Below are 20,903 nucleotides of genomic sequence, written 5' to 3'. Positions count from 1 at the left end.
GGCTTCAACAAGTAATGAAGTCCGAAACTTTTCTTCCTCTTAAATTCACTTGGAAAGGAGAAACAAAAAGATGTATAATACTGTAGGGCGATGTTCTTTCATCTCTAGAGACCCAGGCTCAAACAGAACAAGAAGCTGGTTCAGATGCTTTGAAAGGATATATTAAGAAACCTTTTTCAGGAGTGTAGAAAATATTATGGAAGCTCAAGAGAGTAAGGTCTGAGGCTATTCTGGCAGAATGAAGAACCAATATGTTAACATCTGTCCAGGGCAAATAACAAGAGGTAAGAAAAAGAAACAAGTTACTTAAAATATGAATAAGTGCTGGTTGTTTATATCCTTTACTCTTTTGTTTCTAGGGGAAGCTGCCTCAAACTATGACTCACATCAGGACTTTTTGCAGGAAATTCTTCCAGAAGGACAAAGTTTAGTGATCAGCTTGCAGGAGGACATGAGCAGAATTGCAAGCACGTACGCTGCTCGTCCCAGTGACATCCTTTCTGCCAAACTGTGAGGCATGCAATCTGTTTTGTTCTGAAGCTAGGAAGTGCCGACAGGTGTCGTGCTCCCCAGCCTCCCTGTGGATGGGATGGGGCCACAGGTCATCAAGTCCTACCAAGGGAGACCCTACGGTTACTGCTGGACCCATCCCTGAGGCTGCACAGAGGCTGCTGTGGTCCAGTGTTCACAGCTGGATTTCAGACAGTGAGTTAACATGCCCCAAGGAAAAAACAAAACAAAACAAACAAACAAAAAAAAACAACCCTCATCTTTAAGTGTTTTCCATCCAAAGAATAATACTGCTAAAACCTCCCAAAATCAAGAGGTGAGGACTAAACAGAGGTGAACCTCGCTTAAATGCCTGGAAAAAAAAAAAAAAAGGAGAAAGCTTCAACAGCACTAGTAAGTAAAAGGAAGAAGGTCATTGGTTTGGGATAGATGCGAATGGATAAACTTTCTTTTATGAAAAATACAGGTGGATTTACATTATTGAATAGGTATGGATCAACAGAAGGAACAAAATTAATCACCCAAAAGGTATTGGAAAAAAAATCCTTCAAACAAAGGTGGAAGAAAACTGTAAATTAAGAAAGCCAAGCTTACTGAAAATGATGGTATTCAGATAAAAAATCCTTTCTGAGAAAGAATTGTGGAAATTAAAGAGCAGTTTCATTTACTTTCATGCCTATTTCTTATTTCAAAATAATAAATTAATCCCACTTTCTTTGAGCCTTTTTTTCCTCTATCTTCTCTTCTTCATGTGGGAATGCTAAAATATTGATAAAGATAAGAAAATAGATCACTCTCTCTTTAGAATTTATTTAAACTTGAATTTTGTCTGATTGAAAGGTGATAACCCCAGTTTCTCAGTGTGTCACGTCTCTGTCTAAAAATGCTGAAAGGAAGGTATAAAGACAATTTCTTCCCTTTGAGAAAGAAGTGTCTTTTCTGACTAAATCCATACGCACCTGAACATGCTCTGAAGTTCAGAAGGTTTAACAGAATGAGCAATTGCTTTCTGCTATTTCCTTTGTTTCCTAGCTACCAAACAGAGGTTAGATCTCTTGTAGTAGGCTGAAAATTATTTCTGATGAGAGTAATTATATAAATGTCATGGTAAAGATGTTATCAGATTTTTTTTTTCCTTCCAGAGTTTCTGAATTATCTTTTTTTTTTTTTTTGGGGGGGGGAGGGGGTTGGGGGGGGATACTGGATTATTTAAGATAAGAACAAACCTTAGACACAGTATCCTGGATACAGCACCTCACTATAACTGAGATGCCTCCGCTCACTGGCTGTGCAACTTCAAGCCAAAGCAGAGCCAAAGACAGTATGAAAGGCTACACGTGAACTGTAACCAAACAAATTCTTCAGTAGTATACATCAGCTTTTATTGTGCACTGGTAATAATAGCTATTCCTCAGGAACACCTTGGAGAGCTGCTGATTTATTTTCTACATGGTCTGCATCTTACTGGGAGCGACGCTTGACTCGCAAGGTCACCAAGATGTGTATTGCAGTACCAGGACCTTTGAACATGAGGCGAGAGAGGCATATACAATCTTATTGATAAATACTTTACCCATCCTCACCTTCTGCACAGTAGCCCATGCATCCTTGAGTAGGCTGCAGGAGATAAACAAAGAACTCGCCACAGTTCCTGACGGCAACAGGTATCCGAAACAAGCAGCAGTCCTTGGTGCCCCCAAAAACCTGCCAGGTAGCACAGGCTGTCAGGTGCTTGATCTCACCAGGAGCTGGTAGGGATTCAGACCTCAGCGACAGCCACACCGGAGCTTGTGTCCCACATTTGTTCATCTGAGGATGCACACAAAAGAAACGGTTTGTGGCAAGTGCACTAGGACTCCATGGAGAGCCACTGGAAGACAAGACTTTGATTGTAGGGAGCTTAGAGGGTCAGTGAAAGAGATGTATGGGTGGAGATGAAAAATGTCTTGCTTGGTTTAGAGATGTTTCTTTACAAAGATAAAGAAATACATACATATTAACAGATTATCCAAATCCATGGACTAGAGCCCCAATGCCACTGAGCACAGCAAATCCCCACAACAACCAGCTCATGTATGAGAAAGGGTTGGTTCTAAAACGGTTGGGACTATAGCATTTTGAGTCACATCTGGGAGAGGTTCCACCAAATTTACCTTTCCCAACTTACAAAGGGATGTTCAGGCATCTCAGATCTAATTTGCCCTCTGTAGGTGCTAGGCTCTTTCCATGGACTAATGAGGCATGATTACCCAAAGCTGTCTTTAATTTAAGTACCTCAACAGGGAGATTAGGAAAAAAATCTGAACCTAATAAAATATTCATAGTCAGTCACAATGGTTACTTGTTACTCTGTGCTGTTACCTATCATTTGCCGATATGCAAAGCATAGTGATATTTAAGTTAAGGTTTGCAAATTAATACCAAACACTGGCAATAATCAACTCTCATATATCAGTGATATTCCACAGAGAGTGTCTGCTGCTGCTGCTGCTTTGCATTTCCTCAGCTAGCCACAGGGAACACTATTTCTAATAGTCCAGCTCCGGCAGCACACTCCCTCCAGGCGCGAACATTTGGCTATACATCACATAGGAAACAACAACAACAACAAATTCCCAATTGCCCAGGTTTGTAGCTTCACTTTTTATGATCAGAAGTTTCTTGTGACAGCAGCAGAAGCAGCTAAACCAAAGGATAAATCTGTTACGTCACACACCAGTGTTGTCCTGGTGCTTGAGTTTTATCCCCTTGAGTTTTACACCAGCTGGAAGCAAGTGTAGAGGATAGGGCATAGGGTCTGTGCACCCAATGGAAGTAAAGTATTTGAAGAAAATAAAGCAAATGGTATGACAAGGTCTGATTTCCACTTGGAGCTAGTTACTGTCAGGTTTCTAAAAAAAAAAAATAAAAAAGGATTATAGAGAGTCAATATAAAAATCTTATTTTCCCCCAGAAATGCAGAAAGGCGAAGCCTCTGTCACCAGGGACTCGGCACAGGATGCCCCAAAGGAATGACATGCAGACCTTTATCTGGTGAAGAAGAGAAGAAGATGAGCAAAAAAAAGAATATTTTTACTTGGAATTTTAGAGGAATACTTTAGTTTCCTTTATTTAATAGATATGTTGCATGTAGGTCTTTAGGAGATTTGTTCTGTTGATTTATTTACAGCTTTCAGGGACACCAGTGCTTTCTGTGCAGGGAGAAAGGCAGATAATGGGTATTTCTAGTATCCTGCTGAACTCCTGACCTACAGAGTGGGATTTGATATGAAATAACATGTTTCCAAAACACATTTAAGAGCATATACTTGTAAAGACACAGAAGAGTGGAGCAAGCATCACCCAGAGACATGCCATATGCAGAGAAAGAAAGAAGGGCACAGGGAGAAGGATGGTAACTGGAGATCAGCAGCCTGTATTTCATGCTTGCTTGTTGAAACACTTATACCTTGAATTTGGAAAACAATTTGGTAAGGCATCACAGAACAGTCTTCCCATCCCTCTGGTCATGGCCCCATGGAGCTAGTAGCTGTCCCCATGCTCCACACTCACCTGATGTGAGGACAGGGAGTGCTGATGCTGCTCCTCCTGTAGGAAGCATTCCCTGTGCTACTAGCACTGACTGCAAAGGGCCATTGGCCCTATTTCCTGCCATTTGGTTGCCAAAAAATTACCTTTTTGAGGAAATTTGATAATTTAACCCATGTAAATATAAACACCTGTCTCATGGAATGTTTGCACCCATGAGAAAAAGAACTGAAAAAATCCTCTAACGGTTTCTGTAGAGGACTTTTCACTATTTGAAACAAGGTGTCATGTGTTTTCATTTCTCTTTTGCCTTGTGTAAGTGGCTCCAACACGTGCTGGCTGCCCCAGCCAAGCAGGAGCAGTGCCTCAGTTTCCCTCTCTGCTGCCTGACCTTGAGCAAACCCATCACTGCTGGTGCGCCTTTGTGCCTTATCTCTAACACAGAGGTAAAAGAGGTGGCTGAGGTGGTAATAGTACTTCCTGGCCTTGCAGCATTACAGAAAAGACAAATTCATTAATGAGACTCTCATATATCTGCTGTGCTGTGGGCCACGTAGATAAATAGACAGATGTGAGTGCATTCTGGCTGCAAAACACGGTCTGTACCTAAAAGAGGGTCTGTATCCTCTTTTAACACACAAAGAGGAAAATAAACCACTGAAATAAGAAGGCAGTGATTTTCTCCCTCTTTGTATTTATCTTTGCCAGAAGTCTGTGAGCTGTTTCAGCGCTTGAGGAAGTATGGATTAGTCCCGCTGGCGGCAGCCCCCAGCATTGTATGCAAGCTCTCCGATAAACCCCTGCTGTGATCTGCAGCACCCTGGATTTGTTCTGGCAAATCTTGCACTGAAACCATTTGAGCAAAATCATTTATTATGTAATGTGTACAAATTACAAGCAGTGATGAACCCTTTTGACTGACTTTGTGACCAGGAAATGCAGACTGTGAGAAAACGGTTATTGTAACAAACTGTGATGAAGTATTATACAGTGGCCAAGGAAAAAAAATAGGTATAAATCAAGAAGCTGGGTTTTCCTAGCAGCTTTATGGGGCACACATGTTTATTTTCTGCTTTGAGCTACATCTTTTCCATCATATTCAGGCAAGTTGCACCACACTAGCCAAAAGGAATTGCTGTGTGAGGCCTCTTTGTGTTACAGAGAGGGGGAGGCAATGACAACTGTATATTCAGGTATTTGACCAGCAGTACAGACAAGAACAGAAAAAGACTGAGAAAAAAATCAAAATATTCTAAGAGGAGATATTTCAAAGAGCCAAAATGTTCAGGTCCCAGCTGTGGCATAATTAGCATTAAATGTTGAAACAGTCATTTGGGAGAGTAACTAGAAAATTGAATACAGAGGTAGCAAAAGATTGGCATTTAAGATATAGCATTTACCTGCAATAACTGTAGTCATTGCTGCTCTAAGAATAGCAAAAAGCTGTGGGAATCTTGTACTGTAATTCAGCAGCACTTCCAAAATGAAGAACAAGAGTTATACAGCTGCCTCCACACAAGAGCAAACTCTGAATGTCTCTTGCAGGCAGGATTTCTTTTATCGAGGATCCAGTGGTGGGAATCGAACCACAGATTTGCTGGGGTTATCCAGGCAATCTACATAATGTACAGCACATGGCAGCACTAGTGCTGTGGCATGGAAAATATCAGCATTTCTCACTTGAAATGGAGCTATGCAGCAGGAAGAAAAATAAGGTACAATAGCTACAACACTGGAAACCATCTGTGTGCCCAAAGTTTGTCCTTTTATTTCTGGGGGTATTGGTAGGTCTACCAATAAATAGCCCTACAAATTCTATCCCACTTATATAGTTTTGAGGATGGTGAGCCTCAATGAATGCTCAATTAAAACTCCATATAATGGATAACATACATTTGATTGCTTCCTTTAACATGTTTGCACTTTGTCAACTTAATGGCAAGTTAGTGAAGTAAACAGTATTGGTGTAAATCCTAAATCTAGCAAATTCAGTGCATCTGTGCAAGGTACTTGGTGACACAGCTTGCACAAAAGAACTTTTCTATGACACACACGCACACACACACACACACACACTTTTTAGGTTGTTTCCAGGCTTTTTGAGTACTTTCATACTTTATTCAATAGTAGTTAAGTGGTGTTTGTGATCTTCAAAGCATTTTATAAGCCTTCCCTAATTAATCTTCACAACACCTTTATGTGGCAGGTAAACCTTCATTAAGTATTTGTGATTCATAATTAGGCACCAGCTAATCTTTTAAATAATTTGGTTCATAAAACCTAAACAAAAAAAATTAAACTTGTTCCCCCATTGCCAATAACTATGGGATAGACCATTATTGTTTAATCCAATGATGTCTCCTTCCATTTAGCTGGGGTTTGGACAATCAACTAGTTTGATTGATTGAACACTCTAAGGTTCTTTATAATTGCACAAAGAAATCAAGCTGGATTGTTCTTGTCACTTGGGTATTGCACTGAAATTATGTTGTTAAAAATAAGTAGCACCATATGTGAGAAATGCATTGTTTCAGTTAAATGGAGATAGAAGGCTTTTTGGTATATTGTTGGTTGGCATTTAAAGCATTGTGATTTTGCATCTGTTATCTACTCAAAACTTTACTTTGTCTTAGTTTTTTTGTTTTTTTTTTTTGCATTTCTTCGGAGTAAGTTAAAATAAATATTTTTTTTTTTTTTTAACTTAAATCTGGGGCTGAACTCCACAGAAATCAGTTTACGTCAGGAATATCTGTAGTGGCAATTAAACCAGTGCCTGTCTTGTGTTTCTTTTAAGTACATGCTTCTGAACAATAGAGACTGTAATTGTAATTTCTACAGAAGGCTTTTTGTATGTCTGAAAAACAAACAAGAAAAATAAAACCTCTTCATACCTACTATTATAATGTTGAAGTATTCTTGTATACATACGAGAAGGGGAATTGCAGATGAAAACATGAAATAATACCCTGGAAGTGTCACTTGCTTTTAAGTTCTTAAAAAAAAAAAAAAAAAAAAAAAGAAAAAAAGGTTTGGATTCAGAGCAAAATAAAAACTGAAACACTGAAACAAAATAAAAAAATAATAGCATGCAGTTGAGCTATTGTATTTTGATTGTGATTATAAAATGTTCTACAGCAGGTTAAGTGGAAGAGGAAGTTAAACCAAACATGGGAAAAGTAAATCTTCTCCAGGGACTACAAAATCAAGCATCATAGGCAGGTTAGATTTAAATTTGACAAGCTTGAACATGACCTTGTTTGATACACCAAAGATTAGTGTCTGAGTCTATGTTAAAGCCTAGTCGATATGTATATAAAGGTAAATTTATATTGTTAAAAATGCAGTTGTTGAGAAAACACAAGCCTTGATTACACAACACGTCCTTCCTTTGCCACATATACTGCTGTACACGAATTTATAGCACAGGCAAATTTAGAGATGATTTTGCTCATTTACAGAATGAAATTTCTGAAAGAGGATACTTGAAGTAATCTTGGTATACAGCCAGGGACAGGTATTGTTGGGCATTTTGAAAACATTGTCATCTGTAGTTCAGCTGTAGAAATTCTTGCTGCAGGACCACGGCTGGTAAAAAAAAATACAGTGGCTGCACAGACTCATAGGAGAGAAATGTCTTTAAAGTCTTATCTGAGCCATATCAGACTCCAAAATTTCCTGTACCAGGGGCAGCTGGAGGCTAGCAACCTGCAGAGCTGGAGCTATCATCCTTCCCTCCCACCCTTCCCTCCAGACAAGTGCATCCAGCAGCCAGGATGAGAACCGGGTGCACCTCTGGTCCAGAGCAAGAGGATGCTCAGAGGCTCCAGTGCAGGCCAGCTCCTGCCATGCATACCAGCATGTCTGCAGGAAATAAATTGAGCCAAGGTGAAGAGCTGCTTTCAAAGTGAGAGGAAACCAGGAGTTAAGCAGTGGCTGATCTGAGGGTTTGAATCTGAGCTGACAGGATGCGGTGCAGTGCACATACATACCTATATGAGTGTGTGCATGTGTATATTTGTAAGGGTACGCACCTGGTATGTGCCCATCAGGCCAGGTAACATGCATATGTCTACATGCAAATGCTGAACCATACACATGGTCTACCTGCAGCCTAACCTTGGCAGTGAGTGCACAGTGATTGCTGTGGTCAGCAGGGTAAAAATCTGTTCTTCTCTCCCTGCTTACAGAATACAGCTCCACCTGTCCTCCATTCCAGAGGACAAGTGCATGGTAGTAACAATTGTTCTAGTAGATAGCCTGGGTTTAATCCCTTTCTTTTTAGCTTATTATTTGTTATTTGCAATTGACTACCCAAAGCTGAAAATATTAGCATTGCTTTGAGAAATAATGAATCTGACTCGTGCGTATGTATCAAGAGCGTTATTGCTGGCTCCAGAACCAATTGCTATTTGCATAATCAAATTCTTAATTGATGTTTTTTCCTTAAGGTTGCAATGTAATCTATGCTTTTTTCCCCATTTGTAAACAAGAAGAAGGAATGAAGCAGCATGTTTCCAGAGATATTTCTGGCTTCACCATGAGTTGTGAGGCAGCCTTGGAAGGCCTGCCTGTCATTAGCATGGCATTTGGATTTGCATTACGGTTAGCAGCAAGCAATGCTCTTCTGTTATGCACAGATTGATCTGTTATCTGACTGTAGTGCAGATCTTCAATAACACTAGCAGGTTGTGTTCTCCCTCTTTTCTTGCATCAGATGTATGTGTACACCCTATATTATTTTAATTCAGAAGCCTGTTTTTGTAACTGATATCTGTTTCTACCCTATTGACAGGTAAATACATCTCTATTTTTTAATAGATTTTCTGCAGAGCTTTAATTTTTATGTCACTTTTTCTCTTCCTCTGAAGGTCGTTTTGCTACTAGGTCTGGCCATGTTAGTGCATTGCATCTTGCTATGAGTTTTAGCCCTTAATCTCACTAAAGGTTTGCCTACCCTTTCTTCCTTTAGTGTATTTTTTTTCCCTTTCACAGTGAATTTGGCAGTTCTGGAAGAACAAGCTGTTGTCTGTGATCTGTAGGCAGCAGTTTTGATACCTGGGGATACAAAATTTGCAAGTTTGTGTTGCTTTCCACTACAATTTTTTGTTGGATTGGGAAGAAGCTGTAGCCAAAAGCACATGCCCAGGACCCAGTAATTGCTCTGCCTCCTCTGGGAGCACAGGGAGAAAGGCGAGGAAGAAATCAAGGGAGGAAGGTCAGGATCATTTGCTAACCACCAGGGAAATTCAGCAGGCAATACCTAAATTGGAAAGCTGTTTCAATCAAAAGTATTTTGCCACTTGAGAAAAAAGTTTATGGACAGCAGTTGGATTCAAGGGATGGAGAATTCAGGAATACAATTCACTTTTTCACTTTCTGACAAACAAAACAAAACAAACAAAAAACTTTTTGTGTGTGTGTGTGTGTTCTGCCTTTTCCCTTTGTCTTTTATTAGTTTGTTTAATTAGTGGGTGAGAACCAGCTTCTTAAGAGTTGTTGTTATTTGTTTTTTTTCTTGCAAATGTTGCTGTGCCTCTTTATGATGTAGCTGTAGACAAGCTCTCAGCTTCTGTTTGTGACTTGGTTCTGTTTTCTGTTGAACACATTGCTATTTTTATGCAACAATACTCAGACAGGGCTTTTTTATTATTATTTATTGTGGAGCTTCTTTGTGGTAAGATTCAGATTATGTGGCAGTGCCTTCCCAAATGTCTGTCTATCATGAGCTGTTTCTCCTGCCACAACTTTCTCTGGGCAAGACCTCTAAATCTCTGTTATGGTTTAAATCCCCTTGAGCTCAGTTGGGTGACAAGAATCCTTACCTACCATTACTTTGAATTAAGAAGTTAATCTTATCCACTGATAAGCAGCTAATTGCATCCAGCCAGTATCAACAGGATATCACCAGGCGTATATTTTACAAGATTTTGGAGTAATGTACTTTTTAACTCCCCAGCTGTATTGTCAGGCTTTATTTGGTCTCTTTTCTCTTCTATCTGCTCAGGATTTTGTCTTTGACTTGTTTAATTAAAATCAGCTCACTTCAGCCAGAGACTGGAATGTCCAATAATAACTGCTTATTAGGGAGTGGAAGCTGTGCAGTTATTAATTTAAATTATTTTGTTCCAGAGGTTTTGCTCAAATTAAATGGAAAACCAAATTAAACAATGATTTAATTAAGTGGAAGAGATGGAACGTAGAGGCAGATTTAGAAGGTGAAGATCTGAAAGAAGTGTATTCTTCCAGTCCTGACATCTAACAGATGTAATCCTTCAGCAGCATGGTGAAACAGAGATTTACTGTCATTCGGAGGATAATGAAGAAACCAATGGCAAGAATTATGTTACAAGATAAGGAACTAAACTAATGAATATAACTCTACAAACCTGAATAAAAAACTCCATAGAACAGATTTGAAGAAACAAAGCATGTATTGTTTGATGGAAATCTCAGACAGTCGAGTAGTACTACATACTTGAAAATGCTGAAATGCAATGACAAATTAAATTTTGTAGACTATATACACACTCATATAGCAATCTGTAAAAATAAACCACATAATGCATTGGGATATTCATTCAAGGATGACCTGCCATGAAATGAATATTTCAATAATAATCATGCCAATTTGTTCACATTAATTAGATTTATGGATTGTGTATGCAGAGAGTTAGAAATCCCACACAAGTGACAATTATCTCTTAACATTTCATTTAACTTTAGATTATGAAGATATACTTCTGTTGTGACAAGTTCCCAGTTCCTTTTTGTATGGATACATGTTGTTTGCTAATTTCATGAAGGTTCTCCAGAAGGTTAGCATCACCTAATATTAAGGATCCTGACACTCTAGTTTGAATACTTCATCTTTAAAGTAATTTACAGCAATTGATTTATTATTTTCTGAATAATTTTGTTGAATACTTTGCTTGAAATTATTCTTATCTCATGTGCTGGGTTATTCAAAGCGGCAACACTTTACTTAGAGTCTCAGGTTGCTGTAGAAGCAACAATTGTGAGTTAAAAATTACTGCCATACATATTAAACACACATGAAGGAACTTTTTTGCTCTATAAAGTATCTAACAATCTTATGAAACTAAATAATACAAAAATAAAAACAAACAACTCAGTATCAGTAAAGGACTCAGATTTAGCTTTTCCTTCTGTAACACTAAAGAGCTTCTTATCATGTTGACTTTTCTGATTTTTTCCCTTCTGATTTCATAATGAGAAGATATTTATAACAATTTATATGGCAAAAGAGTCAGCTTCCAGAATCTGTTCCTGAAACACCAGAATTGGTTGAAAAAGTATAATTTACAGTGACATAAATAGGTTAACAAATATATCTCTTTACAGCTTGAAAACACCTTGCTTTGTATTTGATTACTACCCATCCACAGGGATCCTGGCCTCTGACTACGACCCTTGGATATAAAAGTATTGTTATTATTATGGGAAAAATTTCCCATTACTTCTCACCCAGTCCCATTGCACTCTACTGGTTATGAGGGTATAGAGGTGACTGGAAAGGAAAATCACATTACAGGATTTATTCACATTCACTAGGGTTATTACATAGTTTTTACTGACTTCGACACATCTTGTTGGCATTTCTGCAGGCCTCTTGTTGATCATGAACCGGTACCATGCCGGTGGCAGCGAGTGGTCACACACCATGTCCTGAGCAGCTGTTCGCTGCAGCTCCAGTGAGTCGTACCTGGTGCTGCGGTAGGGATTGCGCAGGATGCGGTGTCCTGCCGGGGAGCACTCAGGAGCTGAAAAGTGAGAAAAGACAAGGATTAAAGAAGCTGGTTCAGTGGAATTCTGGTAATAAGCACTCAAAGATGGGTGCGCCTGCTTATATGTTCAGTTTCAGTTTAGCAATGGGTTAAATTTCAAGGCAGACACTGGGAAAAGATGAAATTTAGAATTTAAACATAGAAAATTTAAAGCAAGGTAGTATTTAGTTATCTAGTTTTTCATCAAATCTGAACCAGAACCAGAAACCATAACCCTCTAAATGTGATCTGGATCTATTTCTAGAGATTAGTATCTGAATTTCTTCTGCTCAAAAATCAAGTAATATTTTGAGGTTCTAAAGTCTTGTGATCTTTAAAAACGTTTGTTTCTATGTTTTTATTTACTATCTGCATGAGTATTTTAGTCATTATATTATTTGATGCTCAAGAATAAAGTGCACCTCACATACTTTTAAATACATACTTATAAAAATAATGAAAAAGAATTCTAAAAAGAGAGAAGCCAAAATTACCACATGTTTTTTAGAGATAAATTCAAGTTAGGCTTGCAGCTATTGGAACCACAGGTCAGCTATACCTTGCCTGAAGCAGGTACCCATAAAGCTGGACACACAAGAGCTCCTGTGTGTGGATCACACACAAAGTTTGAATCTGAACTGCTGCCCAGCTGTGCTTGTTTGTTTACATGCCTGCCTTTTTTATTTCCATGTGTGTGTTGTTTCTTTGCAGAATATTCAGTATTTTCTTATCACCTAATAAGAGGAAGCTTTCAGTGATTCTTTTAGAAGTTGTTTATTAACAGAAAGCTTATCATGAAGGGAGAAAAAGGACCTTTTCTTGGTTAACTTTTGCTTCCATTTGCTTCCATTTAACTTTTGCTTAACCATTGGCTCCCTTTCTGCAAAATGGGACACAGGAGGAGGATGAGATGGAGTTGGGCTGCTCTGCACATCAGCAACAGAAGTTTCAGCTCATTTCTTGCTGCAGTAATTTGTAATTGTTAATGGTGATGGAGCAGGCAGAGAACACATCACAGGAACCACACGACCTAGTTTGGGGAGCAGGCCTGGCAGTTAGCAAAATTACCCCTTTGCACTGTAAATAGAGCATATTTATGTGACACCATTGACAGAGAATGAGACCCCCTCCCCATAATCTCATTTTTCAAATGTCACTTTTTGGATAATAACTCTGCTTTAATGTTACACCAGTGGCACTCTGAAACAGATTTATCATTTTTATTTTATTGACAAGATACTCAGAAGGTCAAAGTCAATCCATTTATAGCACTATTTTTACAGATTATTTTTATTGTGCCAAAGGCAAGGCAATGGTATACAAGACAAATGGGGACAAAATGTAGCGTAACAGAGCCTTCATTGCAAATTTCACAGAATTTAACTGTCAAAACTACAATGAAATTCCAGTGCAAAATTCCATTGAATTAATACAATCACCTTTTCAAATAAAAAAGTAGTGCCAAAAGCTTTTCTTTTCTGCAGTTAAGAGACATTTTACAGAGGAAACTCTAGGAAATATTGGACCAATTAAATCTGGGATCTGATCCCCTCTGTTAGATGTCCTTTTTGGGCATCTGTGCCAAGCACTAGAGACCACTTGGAGACCTCTGCCAAGTTTCAACCCAAGGGACTAAGTGACATTTCAGCAGACTGACTATTTCACTCAAATGAAAAGTTTTCCCTATATTTAAAAACTGTTAAAAAATGCAGGTCCTCACAGACCTATTCAATGTCACTCAGAGCTTCAGGTGTGTTTGAGGGAACAGGGCTTCAGCTCATGGTGATATCTGCTTGCTGTAAGTTCCTCAAAAAAAACAAGAGACAAAAGCATCTAAAAGTAAATGGGATTTAAATATGGCTCTGTATACAGTATTGGCACAGGGATCCTGTGAGACCTTTGTGATATAATTAATAACATTCAGTTTCTCCATAACAATAGTATCAAATAATTCATTTAAATGTAATTAATAACCTTCTGCTCGATGTGTATTAGTAATAATCCAAATTCACACAGTATTCTGTGGTCTTACCAATGATTAAGTACTCTGTCTAAACAATGCAAATATATTAGACATTGAGACATGGCTAATTATTTTTCATCCTTCCCATTGTTTTGTTTGCAGTAGTTTAGAAAATGCTGCCTTGCATGTTAACATTGGAGCTGTTTAATGCGGTGGATGGGACATGCAAAGGGCATGAAGGGACTGAGAGTAACAAGGGGAGGCAGGATATGTCAGTGAGGAGATGGGTGTTCACCCACTAACCAGCAGTATTTGGGACAACAGCCATGCAAACAAGTCCTGCAAGGCATGTTTGTGAAGCCCTGTGAGCAGGAGCAAGCTTGAACCAAAGCTCACCCAGGTTTTGCAGCAAGCCATTATCAGTCCAACCCCTCAATTATCGAGCTCCTGTTGTATAATGCTGATTATAGCCATATATCAGAATCAGGGTAAACTTTAACATGTAAATTGCAGGCCATGATACAAGTTAATTAGTACTGCCTTTCCCACAAGAAATAATAAAGGCAGTGCTGTAATCAAACTATATCATGAAAATGTTATTTGAAGAAGATACAGTAGGGCCGTGCTGGTGGTTCATGGGCAGCAGGATGCCCACCCATACCTCCTGGTGACTGCAGTTACACAACAACCAGAAGAAGGCCCCTGGTAATTTTTATTTAATGCAAAAGTCAGGTAGATATGTCAGCTTTGTGTACAGTGATAAGAGCTCAATATCCCAAGTGTACCTCCTGCTGTGGGGGTCACAGCCCCCCACAAGTCCATGTCTTGTATGGAGGTGATGTGTGCAGGATAAATTGCATTTAAAATGATATAATTATTTCTTCACATATGAGAAATCTGTACAGTTAGTTTGCTTTAGTCTCCTGCAAAGAGATGCTTCTTTTGCCACCACCACCCTCCGTGTGGGCCAGCAGCTGTTGCTCAGACATCCAGATTTGCTCGCTTCGCCAGACTCCAAGCACTTGGTTTAAACCCAGCAAATCTGCGGCAGCAATGTGCTGCAAAGAGGCACCAAATGGCTCCTTTCTGACACATTCAGAGCAAACAACACCAGTACCTGCTGCAGCTGCTAAGTGAAAACAGCAGTAGTGTATCTGTGGTGGAACAGTACAGCAAGTCTTGCGAGGGAAATCTGTCTGCCTTGAAGCCTTAAGGAAAGCTGGCATCAGTGCCACAGAGGTCAAGATCCACATGATGTGAATGTGGGGGAAGTTGTTATGTGTAAATGAAATGTCAGAGGGCTGTGGGCTGGCCAGGGAGAGGAGAGCTGCCTGTGGAAGGCACAAACGTCTGGAAATGTCACATGGAAAACGAGCAGAATGTGACTATCTGATGTGGCGTTTTGTGCATGACATGCTGCTGGGGAACTAGGGTTTGGCTGGCGGCTGAAGGAAGCGCTGATGTGTCCACAGCTGGGGGAAGACAGGCACGTGGGGAGACGCTTGGGGTGACAGTCCAGAAGCCCATCTGCGGGGGGTCACCCAACAGTACCCTCTTGGGCAGTGACACTGGTGGAACAAATGCTGCTGTGGGGACTCTCACTCAGGCAGCCACAACAGACACGTGTCCCTTCCATCTGATGCCCGCGGTGGGGAGGGACACCAGGAATTGGAACAGCAGGCTGAAGACTTGAAAGGAAATCATTCACTAAACATTTGCTTTTATTCCTGAGGGAAGGCAAGAGCGGGTGTGACACAGCTCTGCCTGTCACTCTCGCTCCCAGCAAATATCAGTGGCTTACGCAGAGAGAGGTTTACGAAGCTCTGAGATTTTGTTTGTTTGCTTTGAATAGCAGCAGCAAATCAAATAATATCAATAGGTGATTGCAGCTCGAAAACCCTGAAAGAAATATAGTCCACAAGCCTGAGGTGCATGTTTGTCTTGGGTAAAGCGGTGCCAGGCACACAATATATTTAAAGGGCATCCTAAAGCTCCAGGAAATAGCTGGCAGAATGCAAAGCAATTTTTGTGTGGAGGGTGAATGAAAGCCCAGTGATTGATCCAGATAATAGGAACCAACAGCAGGATTTGGTGATATGTTGTGATTGCCCTGTGGCTGGGAAAGAGAAATTCCCAGCCCAGCCTGGCCCCAGGGATCCAAGCGGTTTCACACCCCACCAGGAAGAAGAGGGGCTGGGGAGCTTCTGAAGCGGGGCATCTGAAATGCACACACATATATGTATGTAGGTATGCATGTATGTATATGAATGTGGAGATTTTAATATATATTTAAACTTATGGATGAAAATCCTCTTGTTTTTGACATTTGTATGATGTATGTTTATTTTGTGAAATCCCTCACTGGCAGATGTTCAGATTTTCTGATTTTTTTTTTTTTTTTAATTTATTATTATTATTATTCTAAAATCCATAGTGTAACGATATGTTATCTTGAGTGTTTGAATTTCTCCTCACAGGAAAATTATGACATATTTTCGTTTTGAAAAGTTATTTCAAAATGCCTAGGGTATTAAGCTGTACCTCCAAATCTGTGGCAGATCAAGACTGTGTTGGCTTTCTTCTCTTCTTGTCTCAGAGACAGAAGGAAAACTTTTTGTCATCGGCCACTTCCATGCCTGGTAGCTGTATTTCGCTGATGTAGCAGAGCTCAGGTGAAAGTTTCTGAAGTGCCGTCTGCTTCCCAATAGGATGATTTACCATATGTTGAAAGAGAGTTTGGACAGAAAAGGAAGGCAGATACTGGGAAAGGGAAATTCTTTCCAAGCTGCTAATGGATGTATTCAAAATAACAGTAGAAGACTCTGATCTGATAACATCTAAAAGTTTCTTTTGATGGTTGCAAGCTACAGATGTACAATTAATATATAAGGCAGTTGTAGCTAAGAAACATCTGACAGTTTATTAGAGACAGAAATCATTGCCTTATTTCACTAATATTTGCTACCATTTTAATACCATTATTCTACATGGTGATGAGAGAAAATTTATTTCTAAAATTGTTCAGAGACAGGAATTTGTTGTGAATATGAATGTGACCACTATAAAAAATGCTTGAAACATTCATGCTCCTCTGGTAGGTAAAACATAATAATTTTATAAAAACTATGGTAAGCAATAAATAAAGCTATTTTCAGATAATTCAGAAGCAGAAGAACCTCCTACTGAACTGAAATAATAATGAACCTCATTGGATAAACACCACATACTCATAATGGCTAGTTCTTGAACAAGTCATATTTTGTTCATAGAATGAAATTGATAGAGATAAATGAACCTTTGTGTAAAATGAGTGTAATTATAGAAAATTTGACCTAGGAAGAGACTGAGCACCCGCTGAAAAGAAGACAACATTTTTCATACATATTATTTGAACTCAATAACAGACAGAATTAAGAAAAAAAAGCAAAACAGGCCAAGCAGGAATGTGATTTTCTAGGCATCTGCTGCTTAACATTTCCCCTTAAATATTACGCTGTTTGAAAATAAGGTGTCTTCTGGTAACCGGGGCAACTCAGCACACACTTAAAGACAGTTTCACATGTATGTGTAAGCACTCTTTTAAGGCAGGCTTTAGATTGTTCAACTGTAGGGACCTGATATGTTTTGAAACAAGAGTCTGTAGTATTTCCTCCTGCAGAGTTGTCCAAGCACAAATGACAGAGGTAGTGCAGTGGGAACACATCCCATTCTTTCTCCTCTCAGTACTATGGATGTTTTATACTTTACCCTTGAAATGTTCTACTTACAGCATGTGCAACTGAAACTCTTACTACATATTACTTCCACCAGGCAGAATTAGTGAGTATATTGCTTAATTCTTAGGGAATTGTTATTATTTTATTTATTTATTTATTTTTTCAGCACAAAAGAGTTAGCCCTGAGAGAAAGTGCAATTGAAAAAAAAAAGTCCTCCTACAATTTAAAGTTGCTGTCTGTATGAAGTACCCAAGTTTCATTTTCCTGGGAACAAAGTCACTTATCATTCTGGTCTCCTACGAAGTAAAGCAATATACTATTGACAAACTGGGGGCCAACATTCAATTGCAGGGAAAACAATTATTTATTCATACTAGTATCTCTTATCTGGGCTTGCATTTCTATTTTTAATTTGTGGTTTAGAAAAGAAGAATTGATTACATGCAACTTCTCCTCTGTCCTGTGTTTCCCCTGAATGCTTCGCAGAGTAATGAGCTATGAGCTCCACAGGAGTACGCAGACAGAGATGGACAAGCAACTTACACAGGAACAGAAGTGTCAAGAAAGGCCAACAAAGTAAGTGACAACAAGAGATCCCTGAAAGAAAGGTGAGCAAATTCTGAGGAACTTCTGGGCAGCTTAACATGGAGTTTGGAGCACTGTGACAGAAGATGTTCAGCTGTTCAGCAAAGAGATTTGTTCTGCACTCCATAAATAGGAAGGATGAAGGAACCACATATTTCCTTTTGGGGACAACAACACAGTAATGACCAAATGACCTGGGTGAGCAAAGATGTTTCCAGAAGATGTGCTGTCTTTTGAAATATTTCTCTTTCCTGGACTCTCTATCTGGCATTTCTCACCAAGAGGCAATTTCATGACAGGGAGAACACATGATAAAAAATTATCAGGAGGCTAGACAAGACAGGAAATCTGTAGTGTCATTGCTTGGTGAAATGTAGCCTCATCTATTGAATGTGCCAATTAGAAAAAACAACAAAGTTAAATTGTGTCAATTACTCTATTAAATTTTACCAAATTTCATCCCCACTAATTCTGGCTTGGCTTCAGAGCCAGAATATAGAGCCAGAATATAGAAATCACTTACTATTGCTATGTCAGAAGAGAATTAAAAACCTCATAAATTTCCTCAAGTTATCTTTAAGTTAATGGTGATGTCTTTAAGGACTTCTGAGCAGTCAACAAAAAGAAAATTATAATTATTGTTATTGATTGGTCTATTTTGCTCTCATTCCTCATAATGAAAAAATGAAACAATATGAAAAGGTTTGTTCTCACCTCCTAATCTCAGCCGAACATACACTTGCAAATGTAGCTTTCCTAAATAGCAGTAGCAAAAACAAACTCGTGTTTTGATTTTAGAACCCACTGGGCTCTATTCAGATGGAAATTTGATTTCCATGGTTTACCCCTTTGAGAGTCGGAGTTGTTTCCATGCCTAAACTGTGATGTGGGCTAATTACAATTTGAGAGCCACACATTTTTCCAGACTGCTCCCTTGGTAAATGCTGAATTTTGGACACATTTCCCCCACTTCTTCAGCTTAATTCTGCATGTGGATGATATAGTGTTGGAGAACATGTCACTTCTAACTTATTGTCAGTGAATCCAGGATGCCGCAAAGACTGGCAGAAAGATAAGGGAACTCCAGCTGAAGGCAGCTGAGCGCTGCCAAATGCCAGATTCCTGCATACGTCCTGGGTGTGATTTAGTTCCTAATGTATGCAGGGTGACGAGGCAATTTTTCCTGTTATTGTTTTGCTATTATTCATTGCTATTATTCATTCCATTCACCAGCACAATAGTGTTTTCGGCAGCCACACGCTCCTCACACGTTTATAATGGGCTTTTCTGTCAGGGCTTTGACATTTAGGAAGAATGGTTGGGTTTGCTCTTGCCTTCTCAGTAAGGTTTTATTCATTATTGTTCTGTGGCAATGTTCTCCTTGCTTGTACCTGGACACGCTCCAGTTCCCAACTAAAGCACAGCCCTAGAAGGATCTCACCACCTCCTGACCGAGATCCACTTCCTATTGACCCCATCCATTCATCCGCTCATAGGCTGCCCACTCCTTGAAACTTGGAGAGTCAGCACAGAATGGGCTGGAGCACACAGCACAGAGAATGCAGAAACCCTCCACAGGCATTATTGCACTTTGGACGGATTTAAAAATATTAAAATAAAAGGTCATGAGCTAGAAATAGTCAGAGGTCTGCCTGGCCAGCGTGATAAGATAAAGCTGTGTACTCCCAACAGTGCAAATGTGACATTAAGTGTAATAGATTTACAGAAACCAAGTTTATCAGTGATCCTCAGTGTTTGTTTCTTCAGTGTTTGGAAGATACAGCTTCTGTACATACAGCTGTAATTAACTTTAATATTAAAATTCAATAGCTCCTTCCTGCTATAGAAACAGGATGGTCACAGCTTTAGCCTACGGTTTCCTTTAACCATGGCGATATTTCGAGGAAATCTTGCACATCTCGATGATGTCCATTGTGCACCTAGTACTTAAACAAGACCTATTGGCACCAGTTGGTACCATGAAAGAGCAAGGCTTTCAGCACCTATACATGAAAACCTCTCCAGAAATACATTTACTCATTTTATTTAGTGGAATTCAGTCCTCACGCACTGTTCTAGTGGGTACAAATTTTAATTTTTCACAGAATCACAGGTTTCTCTTGTTTTGGTTGCTCCATAGATCTGTGCTAACTCACCAGGCGCAACAGAAGCATTCATAAATATAGCAGGCTTCCAGGAATCTATAAGGACTTCAGTCATAAGTCACTTTGTGATATAAAAGAATCTAGTTCAGCTGGTATCAACTGAGCCTTCATTACATTTACAGCTGCTACCTGTGCAGTCTTTTAGGATATAATTACCATAATAAGAAAAACATCTCCATAATTATATGTGCGTAAAGCAAGATGCCTTTCTCTGGGCATCTAGCTAGAGCTGCAGATACAGATATGCACGCTTGCAGAGGACACAGGGGATTAGGGAGGCAGAGGAATAAATACAAGACAATTGTTGCCCCATATGGTGCATATTATAGGCAGATGTGTTTTGATCAGGATCAGCCGTGCAGAAGGTAAACCGACTGATTTTTTCTCGTTTACACTGAACTAACTCTAATCACAGTGTAGTTTTGTATGGTTTAAAATGTATGCTCTCTTAAAAACAGTTCAGAATTTACAGGGGAGAGTTATGTCCTCCGAAAAAGGCCTTCAGATCTGGGAAACCAGCTTAATCTCCTGTTGGTCAGCCAGCCTTTGTGGGGGTTTTGCACATGGGGATGGGATGGGATGGGATGGGATGGGATGGGATGGGATGGGATGGGATGGGATGGGATGGGATGGGATGGGACGGGACGGGAT

General features: G+C 39.4%; 1 protein-coding gene and 1 long non-coding RNA gene across 10 annotated transcripts in view; one reads left to right on the top strand and one right to left on the bottom strand.

The window, feature by feature from the left end:
- LOC137858811 (uncharacterized) overlaps nt 1–1,588 on the top strand; it is a 196,268-nt gene extending 194,680 nt beyond the window's left edge. For all 4 annotated transcript variants that reach the window (XR_011098024.1, XR_011098023.1, XR_011098022.1 and 1 more), the window contains one exon: nt 360–1,588. This is a non-coding gene — a long non-coding RNA (uncharacterized lncRNA). The remainder of the gene's footprint in view (nt 1–359) is intronic.
- LOC137858810 (von Willebrand factor D and EGF domain-containing protein-like) overlaps nt 1–20,903 on the bottom strand; it is a 176,281-nt gene that overhangs the window by 126,730 nt on the left and 28,648 nt on the right. For 5 of the 6 annotated variants that reach the window (XR_011098020.1, XM_068687112.1, XM_068687110.1 and 2 more), the window contains 2 exons: nt 11,635–11,819; nt 2,094–2,319 (listed from right to left, as the gene is read on the bottom strand). Coding sequence is in view for 5 of the 6 variants with exons in the window: in XM_068687112.1 (XP_068543213.1) it covers nt 2,094–2,319; nt 11,635–11,819 (411 nt within the window). In the remaining variant the exon portion in view is untranslated. Of the gene's footprint in view, nt 1–2,093; nt 2,320–10,424; nt 10,523–11,634; nt 11,820–20,903 lie in introns of all 6 variants that reach the window. The other variant, XM_068687111.1, reaches the window with a different exon arrangement.

This window comes from Anas acuta, chromosome 6 (assembly GCF_963932015.1).
Source record: "Anas acuta chromosome 6, bAnaAcu1.1, whole genome shotgun sequence".
Lineage (NCBI taxonomy): Eukaryota > Metazoa > Chordata > Aves > Anseriformes > Anatidae > Anas > Anas acuta.
This window is presented reverse-complemented; position numbering and strand designations above follow the sequence as displayed.